The sequence below is a fragment of the Phacochoerus africanus genome, chromosome 2 (genome assembly GCF_016906955.1).
Source record: "Phacochoerus africanus isolate WHEZ1 chromosome 2, ROS_Pafr_v1, whole genome shotgun sequence".
NCBI classification, from domain to species: domain Eukaryota; kingdom Metazoa; phylum Chordata; class Mammalia; order Artiodactyla; family Suidae; genus Phacochoerus; species Phacochoerus africanus.
The window spans coordinates 130,450,957-130,471,834 of NC_062545.1; the positions used below are offsets into that span (position 1 = coordinate 130,450,957).

A 20,878-nucleotide genomic window follows, 5' to 3' on the forward strand; every position below is an offset into this window, starting at 1 on the left:
TACAATGATTGTATTAGTTTGATTTACAATGATTTACAATGTTGTATTAGTTTCAGGTGTATAACAGAGTGATTCAGTTATACATATACATATATTCATTCTTTTTCAGATTCTGTTGAATTATGTGATTTGCTAGTATTTTCATCCAGTGTGTAAGTTTTTCACAATACTTTCACAAAGCAAAGATTTTTAATTTTTACAATGTCCAATTTATCGTTCTTTATGGAATTTTGCTTTTGCTGTCAAATCTAAGGATACTTTGCCTCTTCTTAAGTCCTACAGATATTATTCTATTTTTCTCTCTAGAGGTTTTATATTTTCACATTTTATGTTTAAGTCTATGATCCTTTTGGAGTTCATTTTTAAAATAAGGTATGAGATGTATTTATTTACTTAATTTTATCCCTCCTGATATCCAGTTCTTTTAGCACCATTCATTAAAAAGTTTATTCCTCTTTCAAAGAAAAAATAAGGTAGGGTGATGAAATGATACTCATTTTTTTTTCATTCTAATCATAAAAGCCTGCTAGTTTTTTATTTATTTATTTATTTTTATTTTTTAGGGCTGTGCCTGTGGCATATGGAAGTTCCCTGGCTAGGGGTCAAATTGGAGCTGCAGCTGCCAGCCACAGCCATGCCAGATCCAAGCCACATCTTTGACCTATGCCACACCTTGTGGCAACACCAGATCCTTAACGCACTGAGCAAGGCCAGGGATTGAACCTGAGTCCTCATGGATACTAGTTGGTTCTTAACCTGCTGAGCTACAACTTGGAACTCCAAAAAGACTGCTAGTTTTAAATCGGCCATTATGATAAAATAGTCTTGTTTCAGTGTTAAAATTCCCTGTGATCGTTATCTAGACTGAAGAGTCCTTCCTTTTCCTTTGGCTCCTGGTGAGATATTTAGAACCTAAGGGATTGTTAGATAGGCATCCTAATGAGTGCTGATAGGAGTCTTTGTTTCTTGGACTCATTTTTTTTTGGCTGTTCCTGTGGCTTATTGAAGTTCCCAAGGCAGAGATCAAACTTGTGCCATAGCAGTGACCTGAGCTGCTGTGGCAACAATGCCAGATCCTTAACCCACTGAACCACAAGGGAACTCACCATAAGGAACCTGTTCCTTGGGCTCTTTGTCTAAATTATTTTTCCTAAGCACTTGGCTTAGAAGACACCCTTTTTTTAAAAAAAAAAAAATCACTGTCAAGTAAACTCAATCAAGCTTCAAACTATGATTCATTTTAATCTAATTAATCTACTGCTTTCTCTGTAATGCATATTCCTTGTTTTTATAAGCTATAATATGATTTTGTACTGCCTGTATTGGTCTTGTAAATATTTATTTCTTTTAATAAGATTGTAAATACTTTGAGGACAGGACCTATGCTTTGTATTTTTTCACTTCCCATTGGTGCATGTATTTCATCAATTATTATTAGGGTGGATATGGTTGGTTTGCTTTTGGTGGAGAGTGGGAAAATATGAAGAGTAAATGATAGCTGGACAAGGAATGCTGGTTTTATTGTGTCCTTAGCAGCCTAATAGTCCAGTTTTGCAGAATCTTCTTACCTGTTAATTTGTAATTCGTTTTTTTAATTCCAGAGCATTTCCATTAGTGGGTTAGGGATACTTTTAGCTCAGCTTTTCACTTTATTGCTAACCAGCTTTTTTATTTAAAAAGAAAAATGATTGATACCCATCTCTGATTGCTTTACTTTCCTCTAGCAGCAGGTCTTATAAAAGTGTTTGCCTTTTGCATGACATTTTACTCTTAGGAACATTTAACGATAGGATGTATACTACCACACCACCACCTGCCATGGTTTTAAGGTCTTGAATTGAAAGCAAGAGTAGTATCTGATCATCTGAAATTGTAAGAACAAAAAGATTCTTTGGGTTATATGTGCATTTAGTTAAGCATATAGCATATCTATTCCTTTAAGAAAAGAAAAGGGGGCAATTAGAGAAGAATTTATCACTACTTGCCTTAGATGTATAGAAATCCTTTCTTAATATCACAGTTAAAGATCTGTGTTAACCAGCAAGGTCCTACCTTACCTATAGTATCTTCAGATATCATCTCTGTCTAAATTAATCTACGTCTTACTGTCTTTTTTTTGGGAGGATGATATCACTGATTATTTCTCTTTTGCACAGAGCTTGGTGATAGACCACAAGCATTCTCTATAGGGTTAGAGTGGTCGGGAACAGGAATATTAAGAAAAAGCATTAGTGTTGATATTTTGAGTGATTGGTAAAGATCTGGTGTATGTTCAGGATTCCTTTTGTCTTTTAGCAGATTACTAAGAGGAGACACATAAGCAGAAAGCTAAAATTGGTTTGTTGGTATGTTTCCATTCTATGTTTTCTCGTGGTCAGTAGTCTGTGTGGCTCCTAGTGATCAGCGCTGCCTTGCTGACTTCTCTTCTTTCTCTAGTTTCATCTGTGTATCAGAGTCTATTGCTCTTATTTGCCTCCAAGGAACTCTTATTTTAATTGTCTTGTTTACGTTTTCCCCTTCAGAACCTGGCCAGGTGACATACATGTTAAATATCTGAAAATCTAGTGCTGAGTATTAATTCATTCATTAATATTAACTACCCAGGGATATTTAGATTTTAAGAGCTGTATTTGATTTGAAGAGGTGAAGTTGTGGGAAATAGTGTGAGCAAAAAATAAGGTAGAATATTTGTGAGAGAAAAAAGAAACAGACTTCATCAGAGTGTATAGTTCCTGTTGAACTGAAGGAAATGAGATTTGATAAGCAATGCAGAATGAATCGAATTCCAGCTTCACCATTTTATTTCTCTAGGTGTTATTGTTAATGATTTCTTGAGTAGGCAAATGATAAAAACAGTTACTTTGGGGATATTATCCTATGAACAGTGTGGACAGTGACATTATGGGATATATTTGACCTGGTCCAGTGAAGTACAGTCAGATTTGACAGAATGGATGGTTTCAGGGAGAGGCATATGCTTGGTGAGCCTGGTCAGTAGAGCCAGTATTTTAGCTTCTTCCAGAATCAGTACTCATAATCACTAAGTTTTAATGGCAATAATAGCGAACATATATTTAGCATTTACTGTGCACCAGGCAGCATATTAAGTATTAGATGTACCTTAGCTGATTTCACTTGTGCAATAACTCTTTGAGGTAAGTACTATGTTATTATTCATGTGGCTTATAGAGATTAGTCTTGAGCACATTCAGTTTTCCTCTATACCAAGCTGAAAGAGCCATAAGTGGAATATGCTTTAGTTATATTTTAACGGTTTCCTTTCTTGTGCAGAAACTTTTTTTTTTTTTTTTTTTGCTTTTTAGGGCCACACTTGTGGTGTATGGAGATTCCCAGGCTAGGGGTCAAATTGGAGCTACAGCTGCCAGCCTATACTACAGCCACAGCAACGCCAGATCCTTAACCCACTGAGTGAGGCCAGGGATCAAACCCACAACCTCATGGTTCCCAGTCAGATTCATTTCCACTGTGCCACAACAGAAACTCCTTTCTTGTGCAGAAACTTTTTGATTTAATGTAGCCTGCTTGTTTATTTTTGCATTTGTCATCTTTGCCCTCGTTGTCACGTCCAAAAAATCATTGCTAAGACTGTTGTCAAGGAGCTTACCCCTCGTATTTTTTTCTATGAGTTTTGTGGTTTCAGGTCTTATGATCAAGCCTTTCATTCATTTTGAGTTGATTTTTGTGTATGATAGAAGTTAGTCTTCATTCTTTTGCATGTGACTGCCCATCTGACTTATTCCTATAATTATCTCTCCCATATTGTGAACTTTATTCTTAATCTGGTTTCTTTGATGGTTGAGAGATGATTGCTGATAGCAACTGGAAGGGAGCTATATTCTTTCTCTAAAAATAACATCTCTTCTTATAATTATATGAAAGTATTGAGTTTTGCTCTGATTAGAACATCCCTGAAACATTATACTTGTTAGAGTAACATCATAATTGATTGTTGTAGGTTTTGAATATCTAGTTTTCTTCCCATCATCAAACTGAGCTCAACCTCTAAATTATTCTGACTGGCTTAGAGGATTAATGCCCAGTTTTCCTAAGAGTGAATCAAACTCATTGAGACAGTAGATACGCAATTGAGAAAGATCATTTCCCAAGGAAAATTGGGGTGCTGTTAATAGGAGGAATGAATACTGAATAGTTAATTAGGAAAATGCTTTATAAATATATTACCTCACTTAATTTTTTTCAATTGCTTTGCTGAGGAAACTGAAACTTATTTAGGGTCCCATAATTATTAAGTGGAAGAGTGGAAATTTAACTCTAGGACATTACTTTTTTCTTTCCATCAATATTGTGTCTCACACAATCACAGAGAAAAAAAAATAGGTTATCCTGCATGATACATGGCATTAATGACCCTACTTTCTATGATTCAAAAGTGATTTTCTGCGGATTCCTTAATCACTACAAGGTACCAAAAGTTATGGGGCGCAGCCTAAGTAGAAGGAAATTTATAGACGTAAACACCTACATTACAAAGCTAGAAAGATTTCCAGTTCAGTAGCCTAACCTTATGACAGTAGAAAAAGAAGAGCAAATTAAAGCAAAGGAGGAAAAAGGAAGGAAACAATAAAGAGTACAGTGGAAATTAACAAAAGAGAGAATTGGAAAACAGTAGGGGAAATCCACAAAAACCAAAAATTGGCTCCTTAAAAAAAATGACCAATGGGATTCCTGTTGTGGTACAACAGAAATGAACTCTTATAGTATCCATGAGGATGCGGGTTTGATCCCTGGCCCCACTCAGTGGGTTAAGGATCTGGCATTGCCATGAGCTGTGGTATAGACCACAGATGTGGCTTGGATCCTGTGTTGTCGTGGCTGTGGTGTAGGTCAGCAGCTGCAGCTCTGATTCAGCCCTTAGCCTGAGAACTTCCATATGCTTTGGGTGTAGCCCAAAAAGCAAAAAAAAAAAAAGACCAAAATTGACAAACCTTTAGCTAAATGGATCTGGAAAAAAAAAAAAGAAGACTCAAATTACTGAAATCGGATTGAAAGAGGGGACATTTCTACTGTCCTTATAGAAATATAAAAAGGATTATGATAAGGGAATACTATGGACTACATGACAACAGATTAAATAACTTAAATGAAATGAGCAAATTCCTAGAAAGACTTAAACTATTGAAACTAACTCATGAAGAAATAGAAAATCTAAATAGGCCTATGGCAGGTAAAGAGATTTTTAATTTTAGGGCTGTACCCATGGCATATGGAAGTTCCCAGGCTAGGGGTTGAATTGGAGCTGCAGCTGCTGGCCTATACCACAGCCACAGCCATGTGGGATCCAAGTCACATCTGTGACCAATACCATTGCTCCTGGCAACTCTGGGTCCTTAACCCACTGAGTCAGGCCAGGGATTGGACTCATGTCCTCTTGGATACTGTTTGGGTTCATTATTGCTGAGCCATGACTAGAACTCCATAAAGAGATTGAAAAAATAATTCAAAATACCTACCTACAGTGGAAAGACCAGACTCAAATGACTTCACTGGTGAATTAATTCTACCCAAATTTAAAAAAGAATTAATACCTATTTTTTACAAACTCTTCTACAAAATGGAAAAGGAGAGAACAATTCCCAGTTTATTCTATGAAGCCATTGTTACTCTGGTACCAAAAAGGCAAAGACATTAGAAGACACCAGTGTATTTTATGAATATAGAGGCAAAAATCCTCAGCAAAATACTGGTAAACAGAATCCAGCAAAGGATAATATACCATGACTAAGTGGGATTTATCCCTGGAATTGCATTTTGGTTCAATATGAAAATCAGGGGTTCCCAGGTAGCATAGCAGGTTAGGGATCCAGCATTGTCACTGCAGTGGTTTGGGTCACTGCTGTGGCATGGCTTCAATCCCTGACCTGGGAACTTCTGTATGCTGCAGTCATGGCCAAAATTTAAAAAAAATCAATTAATAAAATACATATGTCAATAGAATAAAGAACAAAAACCACAGGATTATCAGTAGACACAGAACACCCATTTAACAAAATCCAGTACCCCTTCATGATAAAAATACTCAAGCTATGGAGTTCCCATCGTGGCTCTGTGGAAATGAATCTGACTAGTAACCATGAGGACACAGGTTCAATCCCTGGCCTTGCTCAGGGGGTTAAGGATCTGGCATTGCTCTGAGCTATGTAACCCCTAGCCTGGGAACTTCCATATGGTGTGGGTTAAGCCCTAAAAAAAAAAATCAAGCTAGAAATAGGAAGAAACTTCCTCACTCTGATCCAGGGCATCTATTAAAAAACAAACAAACAAACAAAAAAACCAAAAAACCCCCCACACACAGCAAATATGGTTGAAAAAGCTGTACTCTTTCCTCTAAAGATAAGGAACAAGACAAGGACTTCTTCTCTTGCCACTTCTATTCAATTAAGGGAATAAAGTGCACTTTATTTCAATGAAATGTGATGAAATAAAGATTGGAAAAAAGTTAAACTCCTTTTTTCCTCTTTTTACAGCCACTCCTGTGCCATATGGGAATTCCTGGGCTAGAGGTCTAATTGCAGCTGCAGCTGCAGCTGCAGTCTGCACCACAGCCATGACAATACCAGATCTGAGCCACATCTATGGCCTACACCACAGCTTTGTGGCAATGCCAGATCCTTAACTCACTGAGCGAGGCCAGGGATGTAATAATGCACATCCTTACAGAGACAATGCCAGGTCCTTAACTTGCTGACCCACAGTGTAAATTCCCAGTAAAACTTTTCTATTTGCAGATAACTTGATCTTATATCTAGAAAATCCTAGGGAATACACTAAAAAAAAAAAAAAAAAAAAAAACCTCTGTACTAATAATTTCCATCAGATTGAAGGATATAAGATTAATATACAAAAATCATTTGTATTACTAGATATTAGCAATGAACAATCCAAAAATGAAACTAACAGGTAATAGCAACAAAAAGAATAAAATACTTAGGAATAAATTTAACAAAAAAAGTTCAAGGAATTCCTATTGTGGCACAGCAAAAATGAATCCAACTAGGAACCATGAGGTCGCAGGCGAAGCTCGAATCTGGCATTGCTGTGGCTGTGGCGTAGGTCAGCAGCTGTAGCTCTGATTAGACCCCTAGCCTGGGAACCTCCTCATGCTGTGGGTGCGGTCCTAAAAAAGCAAAAAAAAAAAAAAGTACTAGGTTCATTTATTGTTCCAATATTTGGTCTTAGATGACATTTGGTCAGAACCCTGGTTCTTGACACAGAGCTCCTAAATCCCTTAGAACTTCCTTGGTTATAGGAATGTCTTTTGTTTTAATGAAGCAACTCTTGGTGGGCTCCTGCATAGCTTTAGGATGGTGGTAGGTTGCCAGAAAGACTAAACCACGATTAGAAGTTCAGAACTTTCAGCCCTACCTCCTATCCTCTAGTGTGCAGGGGTTGGAGATTGAGTTAATGATCAATCATGCCTCAGGGATGAAGCCTCGACAAAAATTTTAAAATTGTGGGGTTTGGAAAGCTTCTGAGTTGGTGAACATGTGGAGGTGCTGGGAGAGTGGAGTAATAGGAAAGAACATGGAAACTCTGTGCCCCTTTCCTTGCCCTTTGCATCTCTAAATTTGTTTGTTCATATCTATCCTTTGGAATAAACTGGTGAACATAGGTGAATTCTGAAAGCCATTCTAGTAAGTTCAAACTCAAGAAGGGGGTGATGATGGGAACCCCAATTTATAGCTGGTTAATTAGAAGTACAGATGACAATCTAGAGTTTGTGATTGACATCTGAAGTGGGGGCCATCTTACTCTGAGCTCTTACCTTCTGGGCATCTGATGCAAACTCCAGGAAGACAGTGTAAGAATTGAATTTAATAATAGGACATTTAGCTGGTATCTAGGAGAATAGCTTGATGTATGGAAAGACCACGCTTCTGGTATGAGAAGTGTTGTGAGTATGGTAGAGGAATGAGAATAAAGGAGAAACACAAGAGGAGTGTGTCTTTCTAAGACAGTTACACATATGCAAAGAATAAAGTTGGATATTTACCTGACATCATATATAAAAATTTACTCAAAATGGCTCAAAGGCCTAAACGTATAAAACTCTTAGAAGAATGCGTAGATGTATGTCTTCACGACATTACTGTTAATCTGTGACAAACAAGACAAAAATATATGGAGAAAAAAACATCTTTTCAGTAAGTGGTGCTGGGAAAACTGGACAGCTAATGTAAAAGAATGAAATTAGAATATTCTCTAGCACCATATAGAAAAATAAACTCAAAATAGATTAAAGACCTAAGTGTAAGACCAGATACTGTAAAACTCCTAGAGGAAAACTTAGGCAGAACACTCTTTAGCATAAATCACAGCAATATTTTGGGGGATCTGTCTCCTAAAATAAAGGAAATAAAAGCAAAAATAAACAAATGGGAACTAGTTAAACATAAAGGCTTTTGCACAGCAAAGGAAACCATTGACAAAACATAAGACAACCTATTGAATGGAAAAAGTATTTGCAAATGATGTGACAGACAAGGGATTAATATCCAACACGTATAAACAAATAGCTCATACAACTCAACAGAAAATCAAACAACCCAATTTAAAAAATGGGCAGAAGAACTGAATAGACCTTTTTTTCCAAAGAGAAAATGCAGATGGCAAATTGGCACATGAATAGATGCTCAATATCGCTAATCATCGGGGAAATGGAATTCAAAACCACGATGAGGTATCACCTCACACCTGTCAGAATGGCAGTCATCAAAAAGAGCACAATTAACAAACGTTGGGGAGGATATGGAGAAAAGGGAACCCTTGTGCACTGTTGGGAATGTAAATTGGTACAGCCACTGAGGAAAACAGTATGGCGATTCCTCAAAAAACTGACCATAGACCTACCATGTGACCCAGCAGTTCCACACCTGGGTATATATCCCCTAAAACCCAGAAACACTAATTTGAAAAGCAGTGTTTATAATAACCAAGGCATGGACTCAGCCTAAGTGTCTACCAACCAGATGAATGTGTAAAGAAGATGTTTACACAAACACACACACACACACACGGAGTATTAACCATAAAAAAGAATAAAATTTTGCCATTTACAGCGACATGGATGGACTTGAAGGGCGTTATGCTTAGTGAAATAAGTCAGAGAAAGGTAATTACTCTATGGTATCATTTATGTACAGAATCTAAAAAATACAACAAACTAGTGAATACAATAACAGAAAAGAAGCAGTCTCACAGATATGAAGAACAAACTGGTACTTACCAGTGGGATGGGGAATATTGGGGTGGGAGGTACAAATTATTGAGTGTAAGGTAGGCTACAAAATGAATATAGTCAATATTTTGTAATAACTGTAAATGGAGTGTAACCTTTAAAAATTGTGTAAAAAGTTAAAAGAAATTTAAGAGAACAAAAAGAAATCTTCATAACCTTGGATTAGACCATGGTTTCTTAGGTATGACACCAAAACCACAGAGCAACAAAATGAAAAATAAATAAATTGTACTTCATCAGATTTAAATACTATAGTGCTTCAAAAATCACCATCAAGAAAGTGACTAGACAACTTGCCACAGAATAGGAAAAAATATTTGCAAATCATACATCTGATAAGGGACTTTATCTTGAATATATATAAAAAACTTTTATAACTCAATAATAAAGAGATAACCCAATTGAAAAATCAGCAAAGGATCTGAACAGACACTTCCCCAAATGGCCAATAAGCACATGAAAAGATGCTTGACATCATTAGTTATTACGGAAATATAACTTAAAAGTATGAGATACCACTTAATTCCCTCTGGGATGGCTATAATTAAAAAGATATAAATGATAACAAGAATTGGTGAGAATATGGAGAAATTAGAACCCTCATGTTGCTGGTAGGAATATGAAACTGCAGCTCCTTTGAAAAACAAACCAGAGGTTCCTATGGACTGCTTAAGATTAAACATGTAGTTACCATATGACCAGCAGTTGTATTCCCAGTTAAATACCCAAGAGAAATAAAAACATGTCCACTTAAAAACTTGTATATGAAAGTTCATAGCAGCATTTTTCATAACAATAAAAGGTGTAAACAGCCCAAAGGGACAATAAATGGTTAAAACGTGGCAGATCCTTGCAGTGGAATATTATCAAGACTGAAAAGAAATGAAATACACGTGCTAAAACGTGGATGAGCTTTGAATAAATTATGCTAAGTGAAAGAAGCCAGTCGCAAAATACCACTTATTGTGTGACTCCATTGCTATGACATGTTCAGAATGGGCAAATCTCTAGAGAGAGAAAGTAGATTAGTGGTACATAGGGTTGGGTGAATTAGGAGTGGGGAGTGGGGAGGACAGTAATTATTATGGGTTTTTTGGTGGAGTGGGTAGGGCTGATGAATATGTTTTAATATTGATTGTGGTCATGGTTGTCCAACTTTATGAATATACTAAAAGCTGTTGAATTTTACACTTGAAGTGAGTGAGTTTTGTGGCATGTTAATAATGTTTTAATACGCTATTGTAAAATATTTATTCATTCATCATTCATTTAGTATGTATCCTGTGCAGAGCTTCTCTTGAAGTACTTAGAGTCTAGGCATCAGACAAGCAGACATAGACAGTGTAGCCTCAAGATGCTGAAATTAAGTTCATACATATGTACTGGTGCCATTTATGTACAGTTGTAAAAACCTATTAAAATTAATCAGATAGGAATAAAATGAGAGGTTGGCTTGGATTTGACATCACTTCTGTATAAAATAACCTTAGTCTGGAGTGTCATTGAGATTACTTAGCTGTCTTTTGTACTGGGAGTGCATAAAAGTTTATAAAATGGTTGTCCTAAGAAATTTGAGTTGTTTTTGAAGTATTTCTAGACCTCACCTCTAATCTTATTGTGTGCGAAGTTGAACAACTATTTTTGTGAATGGAGAGTCATGATCAGACCTAATAGCACATAGTGTAGGAACGTTTGTTTTTTAGTTGCTTACCAGTTAGATATGACCTAGTCGAGTACCTAATTTACCACAAAGATTGTTATAGTTTTGGTATCTGGATTGTACTCAGGATTCTTATCTGAATGACAATTTATTAGGGCTCACTTCTTTTTTATTTTTTTAAATTTTATTTTATTTTTGCTTTTTAGGGCCTCACCTGTGGCATATGGAGGTTCCCAGGCTAGGGGTCCAATTGGAGCTGCAGCTGCTGGCCTACAACACAGCCACCACAATGCAGGATCCAAGCTGCATCTGTGACCTATACCACAGCTTACAGCAACGCCGGATCCTTAACCCTCTGATTGAGGCCAGGGATCGAACCTCCAACTTCATGGTTCCTAGTTGGATTTGTTTGCTCTGCACCATGATGGGAACTCCAGGGCTCACTTCTTACTCCATACTTGGGAACCTGGTTCTCTCTCTTTCTATTTCTCTGCCGCAGTTATTTTGAATTACTGACATTCTCTTCAAGCATAACCCACCCTGCTCTGCTCATTTTTGAGATTATTTTGCTTAATTCTTCACAGGAAGTATGGAAGTTATGAGGTACAAGACTCCTTGGGCTTCCCATTTCCTTCTTAGTCTCCTTCACCAGTTCCTTTTTCTTTCCCTGATGTGTTGGTATCCTGGCATCGATCCAGTTCTCTCAAACTACCCATCTTATCTGGGCAATCAACTCAACCTCCACTGAAAATCCAAAGATCTTTCTATAGTTGACACCTTTCTATAGTTGACCCTTGTTAAATTCTACCCCTAAATTTCTTTTTCTTTCTTTCTTTCTTTCTTTTTTTTTTTTTATGCCATTTCTTGGGCCTCTCCCGCAGCATATGGAGGTTCCCAGGCTAGGGGTCGAATCAGAGCTTCAGCTGCCAGCGTACACCACAGCCACAGCAACGCGGGATCTGAGCCACGTCTGCAACCTACGCCATAGCTCACGGCAACGCCGGATCCTTAACCCACTGAGCAAGGCCAGGGATCGAACCGGCAACCTCATGGTTCTTAGTTGGATTCGTTAACTACTGAACCATGATGGGAACTCCAACCCCTAAATTTCTAACACAGCTGGCATGTCCTATGCAAAGTCCCCAAACCCTCTCCTCTTCTCTTGGTTAATATATACACGCACACACACACACACACACGAGTTCTCGCATGCGTATATTTTTTACTGGATCCTTCTGAGGGAAAACTCTGTGTTAGAATTTTGAACAGTTAAAATGGGATAAATCGTTCTGAGATTAGATGCTTGTTTGTGTTACAGTATGTAACATTAAGGATGAGCTGGATCCTTCTGAGGGTAGATGCTTATGTGATTATTTCAGACTATGGGACAGTGAGGGTGTGCTGCATCCTTTTGAGGGTAGATTTTGATGTGTTTAAGTCAGAATTTGAAACAGTGAGGATGGGCTACATCTTTCTGAGATTAGAAGCTTATGTGATTGTGTTAGAGTATGGAACAGTGAAGATATCCCGGATCCTTTTGAGGGTAGATTCTGATGAGATTGTGTTAGAATTTGAAAAAAGATATGCTGGATCCTGTCTTGGTTTATATTAATGCAGTTTACTTCATCCACTTAGCTTAACCTAAAAGCCTTCCTTCACTTTCTTCTCCCTCTTCCATAATCTGTCTCTTAAAGCTTAATTTGAAATCTTTCCTGTTTAAATTCTCACTCTGAGTGCTTTAATTTGAACCTTCTTCCAGCTTTTACCTGGTGTACCATATTAACTTCCTAATTGATCTCCCTGCCTCTCATTTCTTCCATAAATCAGCATCTAATGGTGAACAGCATTACCTTTCCAAAACACAAGCCAAATCATGTGGCTCTCATGCTTGAAAAACCTTTGAACCAGATCCCACCCCAAGCTGCCACTCATTATCTAATAATGAGTAAAACTGCATTCCTTTATGTGGTATGCAAGACTTGAGTGTACTTTTCTTGTCTCAGCATGCCCCTACCTTGGCCTACCTTTTAACCCTTATCCCGCCTTTAGCCTGTTAATTTTATTAATCACCTTTCATATATGCTTGGATCCTTCACACTCTGTGGGTGTCTGTCTCTTAGAATGCTCTTCTTATATACTTAAAATCTTGTGATTTAGGAGTTCCCTTGTGCAGCGGATCAAGGACCTGGCATTGTCACTGCAGCAGCTGGAGTCACTGCTGTAGCATGGATTCAGTCTGTGCCCCAGGACCATATGCCATAGGTGCTGCCAGAAAAAAAAAGAAAGAAAAAAAAAATCTAGTGATTTAACTCATGGAAAGCCTCATAAACAAAATTTTCTTATCATCTGTGTATCCACAGCAATTTGTCTGTAATATAGAGTTCATCATAATGTATTACAATTTTTGTTGATATATCTGGGCTGTGAATTCCTTGAGGGCATGGATCTTATGTAATTTATCTTGTATTCTTAGTGCCTACTTTAGCACTTGGCACACAGTAGGTCTTCTTGTCTGTGTTTTGTCATAATCTTTATTTACCTTTTAATTTTAATATTTATTGACAAGGTGTTACTTGACTTTAAAATTGGTTTCGTTTATTTCTGGCATAATGGATAAATATAAAAGTTCCTGTGGTGGCATAGCAGAAACGAATCGGACTAGTGTCCATGAGAATTTGGGTTTGATCCCTGGCCTTGCTCAGTGGATTGGGGTGCTGGCGTTGCCATGAGCTGTGGTGTAGGTCACAGACTCAGCTAGGATCCCGTGTGGCTGTGGCACACAGCCGATTTGACCCCTAGCCTGGGAACCTCTATATGCCTCGGGTGTGGCCCTAAAAAGCAAAAAAAAAAAAAAAAAGTAAAGAAAGAAAGAAAAGGATAAGCATAAAAGCCCCAGAATCAAACTCCTCCATCACTTTAACTCCTCCATCATCTGGTACTTGCCTGTTTATCCAGCATCATCTTATTCTGTTCTCTCTCCTTCCAGCCAGATGTCCTCTTCTGGCCCTGGTATCAACCAGTCCCGATCCTCTTTTAAGACTTTGGTTTACTTTTGTTGAATCAGGGATAGGACCTTAGATCTCTCTCTGCTCCACCTCTGCTTCCCTCTGTACCGTTGCCACTTAGCACGTACTTGGATTTCAGATATGCAGCTCAGGTTAAATGCCATTCAGCAAGTATAAGTCAGTGAGGGCCAGAAAGGCAATGACTCACTGAGACATATAATGGAGAATGGCAGGCCATATATAAAATTCAAGATTTGTATTCCTAACAAGTTCTTATTTTTTGTTCTTCTGTGCTTTCATATTTATCATGTCTGGGCAAGGTGATCTGATATGACCTCATACTTCTTTCCTTCCTAAGTAAATTATTATTCACTTGTTCTTTAATTCATTTGTTTATTCATTTAGTAGACATTTATGTCACTACATAAGGAGCAATGTAGGATATGGGGGGAAATGGGTAGAAAATTTGAATAATACAAATCTCCTGTCCTTAAGGTTCTTAAGACAGGTCCCTTTATATTCAATGATAAAATACTATAAAGAAAAACAAGGTATTTGTTTTTAAGAAAAGAAACCATAGTATAACCCTTTCCACTGTTTTCTTCTTTTTTCTTTCTTTCTTTTATCCAGGGAAAGACCATGTTTGTAGATTTATTGGCTGTGGGAGGAATGATCGATTCAACTATGTGGTGATGCAGTTGCAGGTAGGTTACTCTGAAAATGTATCTTAGAATTGTCCAGTTTTGGAATTCTGCTGTGGTGCAGTGGGTTAATGATCTGGCTTGTCTCTGTGGAGGCACCTGTTCAGTTCCTGGCCAGGTGCAGTGGGTTAAGGATCTGGCATTGCTGGGGCTGTGGAGTAGGTTGCAGCTCCGCTTGGATTCGATCCCTGGCCCAGGAACTTCCATATGCCATGAGTGTGGCCGAAAAAGAAAAAAAAAATTGTCCAGTTTTGGTCAAAGCACCTAATTATGGTAGATTCAAATAATATTAGGTATTCTTGGTATCAGGATAGTTTATACTGTGCAGATGGAACTTTATTTAAACAGACTTGATAACAGATTTTTCCAAAGATGGAAGGATTGTCCTTGTCAACTATTTTAGTTAATCCATATCTTCATTGATTGTCGTCATTGTAGTTTTTAATCCCCACATGGATTGCTAGTTATAACGTGAGTCTTACCCTATCCCCATCCCTTCCTTCCCCACCCTTCTTTACCTTAAAGACTCTAGTTTTTCATTTTTGTAAATATCAACTTTGCTTGAAAATTTAAGCATAAGATGAAGTAGGGGAGAAATGCCATTCATCTTTCTCTCGTCATCATTAACATCACTATTCTTTATCCTTTAGATAGCAAGTGGAGTTGGGTTGAGGTAGCAGAGAAAAGAAATTCAGAAAGGGAACATTGGGGTAATGGCTGCAGTAAGGAGAAGAGGGAAATTACTGCATTCTCTCTGACAGTGTCTTTCCTCTGAGTGTGCGCGCCGTGCGGACGCGCACGCACACATACGCGCGCGCGCACACGCACACACAGCTCTGAACCTGTAGTCACCATCAAAGTGTAAAAGCCCTGGTTCCCCTTGCTGCCTGATTTAAAGTTCTCAGGGTTTCCCTTCATCTTTAGCATCTTTGGGTGTTTGGTTATTTATTTTCTTTCAACGTAACTACATGGTAGTGATTTCACTACTATGGATCTGAACCTAAATGCTTCGTTTTATCATCAGAGGCTTTTCTTGTTTCCCTCTACTATTCTTCAGTGTTTGATTTAGATCTATAGATACTAATCTCTCTGTACACTGTAGCCTTAAAGTCTTTGAGCCATGAGACTCACTACCCTTGAGCCAGCATAGTTCTGTTTTTCGAAGCAGCTATCCCTGTACCTTTTTAGATCATTAATATGGACCTTGCTTCCTCTCACTTTAGCCAATAATAATGTAACTTTTCATATGATATGTATTATTTTCTTTTGGCTTTATCATGCATCTTATTTGATCCTTACTATATCCCTTGAAGAGGACAGAACATGTTTAATCCCCATTTTGCAAACAAAGAAGCTTAAGTTCAAGAAGGTTTGTGGTTTGCTGGAGACTGACTGACTTGATGGGAGTTAGGGCTTGATGGAAGCCTGAGGCCAGTATTGTTGGCACAATAAGAGAAAATTCCTTTTGTCATTAGGCTCCTACTGACTGGAGAATATGGACAGGAGCTCTTTCAGTCTGTAGTTTCTCTTAGTCTTGCATATGCTCATTTTAGTTTTATTTGCACTTACCTAATCTTACTTTCTGGAAATGGAAAGGCTCTTTAGTCTGGGAAAAGAGAGGGTGGTGAGTATCAGATAATGGTGGCTTTTATAACCTTTAGCAGACTCCTGTGGACTCATTCAATAACCTTTCCATTTGACTTTATATGCTATATATTTTTTTCCTGTCATAAGATAATTAACCCATCATTAACCCCCCATCTCTGTAGTTATGGTTGACTTGATTTGGGACAAGACCAAAGCTGATATAACTACTAAAGGGTTCTCTCTCTTATTTGACATATTGAAGATAACTACTAGGTTTCCCCCATGTATTTTGATAAAATTTATATGCTCAGACTCAGCTTCCCACTGACATTTCTGATTTCTTCTAAAAACTCTCATTATTCTTTTTTGTCATTCAAAATTTTTTTTTCTTTTTAGGGCTGCACCTGCAGCATATGGACATTCCCAGGCTAGGGGTTGAATCGGAGCTGCATCAGCTGGCCTGAGCCACAGCCATAGCAGTGCCAGATCCAAGCCACATCTGTGACCTAACACCACAGCTCACAGCAACACCAGATACTTAACCCACCGAGTGAGGCCAGGGATTGAACCTGCATCCTCATGGATACTAGTTGGGTTCATTACTGCTGAGCCACAATAGGAACTTCTAGAAATTTTTAAAATTTATCTTTTTAGGGCCATACCCATGGCATATGGAAGTTCCCAGGCTAGGGGTCGAATCAGAGCTGTAGCCGCTGGCCTACACCACAGCCACAGCAACACCAGATCTGAGCCACGTCTGTGACTTAGACCACAGCTCATGGCAACACCAGATCCTTTAATTTATAAAGTATAGTTGGTTTACAATGCTGTGCCAATTTCTGCTGTACAGCCGAGTGACCCAGTTATACATATATATACCTTCCCTTTCTTATATTATCTTCCATCATGGCCAGTCCCAAGAGACTAGATATAGTTTCCTATGTTATCCAGTAGTACCTTATTGCTTATTCATTCTAAATGTGATAGTTGGCATCTACTAACCTCAAACTCCCAGTCCATCCCACACCTTCCCCACTCCTCCTTGGCAATCACAAGTCTCTACTCCATGTCTGCAGGTCTGTTTCTCTTTTGTAGATAGGTTCATTTGTGCCGTATTTTATATCCCACATATAAGTGATACCATATGGTATTTGTCTTTCTCTTTTTCACCTATTTCATTTAGTATGAGAATTTCTAGTTGCATCCATGTTGCTGAAAATTGGCATTATTTTGTTCTTTTTTATTGTGGAGTAGAATTCCGTTTTATATATGTGCCCCGTCTTATTAATCTGTTCATCTGTGGATGGACATTTAGGTTGTTTCCATGTCTTGGCTATTCTGAATAGTGCTGCTATGAACATATGGGTGTATGTATCTTTTTGAATTGTAGTTTTGTCTGGATATATGCCCAGGAGTGGGATGGCTGGATTATATGGTAGTTGTATAATTAGTTTTGTGAGGAACCTCAACAAGGCCAGTCTTGTTTGAGGTGTACTCTCCCTTTCCTCTCCTTCTCCAGATGATTTCAAAGCAAATCTAAGGCATATTTTATCTCTAAGTATATCAATATATGTTTTTAAGAATCAAAGATTCTTTTTTCCCATTGCTAACCACAATACACAGTAATATATTAATAATAGCATCAATATCAAGTCAATCTTAAGATAGCCTTTATTGTATCTCTCTCTCTTTTTTTTTTCAGCCATGTCTGCCACATATGGAAGTTCCTGGGCCAGGGATTGAATCTGAGCCACAGCTGTGACGTAGGTCACAGCTGCAGCAACACTGGATCCTTAATCCATTGCACTGGGCCAGGAATTGAACCAGCCCTGCCACAGAGACAAGCCACATCATTGACCCACTGGGCCACAAGGGAATTTCTCTTTTATTTTTTTGTATTTGTCTTACTTGAATCTGGTTGCTAACAGGGTTCATACATTGTATTTGGTGGCTGTATATCTCTTAAGCCTCTTTCAAACTATAGATTCTTTCTTACAGTTTTTTTGGGTTTTTTTTTTAAGTTTTCCTTTTTATTGTTGTTTGCATTGTCACTGATAAAAACAGAGTCATTTGTCATGCAGAAGTTTGCATATCCTGGAAGTTCCCATTGTGTCTCAGCAGTAACAAACCCAACTAGTATCCGTGAGGTCGAGGGTTCCATCCCTGCCCTCACTTAGTGGCTTAAGGATCCGGCATTGCCGTGAGCTATGGTGTAGGTCAAAGATGTGGCTCAGATCCTTCATTGCTGTGGCTGTGGCATAGGCGGGCAGCTGCGCTCTGATTCAGCCCCTAGCCTGGGAGCCTTTATGTGCCACAGGTATGGCCCTAAAAAGCAAAAAAAAAGAAAGAAAGAAAAAGACGACGTTTCCATATTCTGAATTTTACTGTCTCCCTGTGGTGGTATGTAACATGTTCTTCTGTCCCCTGTATTTCCTATAAACTTGTGATTAGATCAGATTCCAGTTTTGTTTTATTTGGCCAGAATATTTCAAAGTTGAGTTATGTGCTTCCTCTTTATATCATATCTCTAGGCAGTGTCTGGTTGTCCCTCTTTTAGTTGTGTTGTAAGATTGATCAGTGAGGTTCAGGGCCTGTCAGCCTCTTCATCCATTTTAAAGTTCCCAATGAGTTTTCTTTTTGATTTCATCAGTCTGTTAATAATCACTGCCTAGGTTCCTTACTTCATTGGGGTTGAAAATGTACTATTGTAATTTTATAATTTCTTCTTTATTAGCTGGAATTGTTTAAAAGCACTCTGCCAACTACTAGGTTATCCTGATGTATATTTCATACAGAAAGGCAGGATTAATATTTTATTCTTTTATTATCAATTTTCAGAATAATGAATTGGTTCTCTAATAGGGAACTTGGATAGCACCTTTACTTTCAGGTACAACACTGTGTACCAGGTTTATTCTATATATTTCATGCACCAGAGGTGAAATCAGCCATTTCTCCATTAAGCCTTGATTCTTCTTAATGTGAAATGGTATTTGGAAACCACAATATAGATGCTATGGGTGCCTACTGCAATTGAGTTGGCCATTGTTTTAAATTCTTTTCAAGTGGATGGGTTCAGGTCATATATATAGATTTATATAGATATATATATATCTTTATATATGTGTGTGTGTGTATATATATATTTTTTTGGGGGGGCCACACCCATGACGTACGGAGGCTCCCAGGCTAGGGGTCCAATCGGAGCTGTAGCTGCTGGCCTTTGCCACAGCCACAGCAACACCAGATCCGAGCTGCGTCTGTGAAATACACCACAGCTAACAACAATGCTGGATCTTTAACCCACTGAACGAGGCCAGGGATCAAACCTGAGACCTCATGGATGCTAGACCACTGAGTCATGAGAGGAACTGTTTTTTTTTACAAAAAAGTATATTATGGTTCATACTCATATTTCCAGTTCAGATTTATGTTGAGAAAATCGCTTGCTTATAACATGTTTGATTTTATAATTTCATGTCTTTCCTTAATATATGTAGATGAAATTATATGGTTGGAATTTACATGAGAATAATTTAATACGTGTGTGGAACGAGAGACATTGTATATTGCATGGGAGGAGGAAAGGAGTAGATGACAGGTAAAGCAATGTTGGCCATGAACTGATAATTATTAATTCTGCATTAGGTATATGAGGGTTCATTATATTATTTTCTCCCCTTTTAAGTATGTTTCTTTTTCATTTCTTCTGTTTTTTATTTTTTTTTGGCTAAACCCATGGCACATGGAAATTCCTGGGCCAGGGATCAGATCTGAGCTACAGCTGTGACCTTTACCACAGCTTCAGCAATGCTGGATCCTTAGTGGGCTGGAGGTTAATTTTTGAAGGAAAAAAATATTGAAATGCTGGTAAGAGTTATTAGGTACTTGTAGGGATTATAAAACTCAATGCTCTAGATTATCACTCATTTTATATTTGCTGAGGATGTAAGACAATAAAATAAATTCTGCTAACATCAAAAAAGAATAATAAAGATAACTACCAATTTATGCTATAGGAAAACTACATTTTTCAAGAAGATATGATGTATGAAAGTTTTCTTAGTTTTCTATAATTTTTCAGTTCTCATATTTCTTAACTGCTCTTTAATGTTTTACTTTAAATGGTATTTAAGTAATTTAAGAACTTATTACTTTTCCAAAAGCAAATCAGCTATCTTTAGTTGAGGTTATGGTAATAATCGTATTCATCCCAAACATGTACTGTAAAATTTCAGGATATTTAAATCCTTTTGTGATGTGGAGCTAGTTTCCATCCTTTGAGAGGTGGAGTTGCAGCCTTATAGACCCAAGTTGCTGGGTCTGTTACCCACCTACACGATAAGGAGTCTTCTGGGCAAAGCAGCACTATGAAGTGGCAAAAGAACACTTTGGAGTCAGATAGACTTAGATTTGAAGAGCAACTTTACCTTAATGGGTTAAGGTTTTCAAACTCTCTGAGCCTCAGTTTCCTCATCTGTAAAACAGGAATAACAACTTCTATTTAAGGTTCTGCAAGGACTAAATGCTGTCATGAATGTAATACATCTGCATAGACTAGATAAATTTGTTGCTTTTATCTGCTGCTAGAAGTAATTGCTTGTTTCATATCATTTTTGCTTATAACAATAATTGTGTGCCAGATAGT

The 20,878-nt window shown here is 37.8% G+C and overlaps 1 protein-coding gene across 5 annotated transcripts in view; it reads left to right on the forward strand.

Moving 5' to 3' along the window:
- The window catches only part of TTBK2 (tau tubulin kinase 2), a 149,964-nt gene that overhangs the window by 48,807 nt on the left and 80,279 nt on the right, over positions 1-20,878 (forward strand). For 4 of the 5 annotated variants that reach the window (XM_047766568.1, XM_047766569.1, XM_047766573.1 and 1 more), the window contains one exon: positions 14,573-14,646. The exons of the other annotated variant lie outside the window; for it this stretch is intronic. In XM_047766568.1, coding sequence (XP_047622524.1) covers positions 14,573-14,646 — 74 coding nt within the window. The remainder of the gene's footprint in view (positions 1-14,572; positions 14,647-20,878) is intronic. 5 annotated transcript variants of the gene reach the window in all.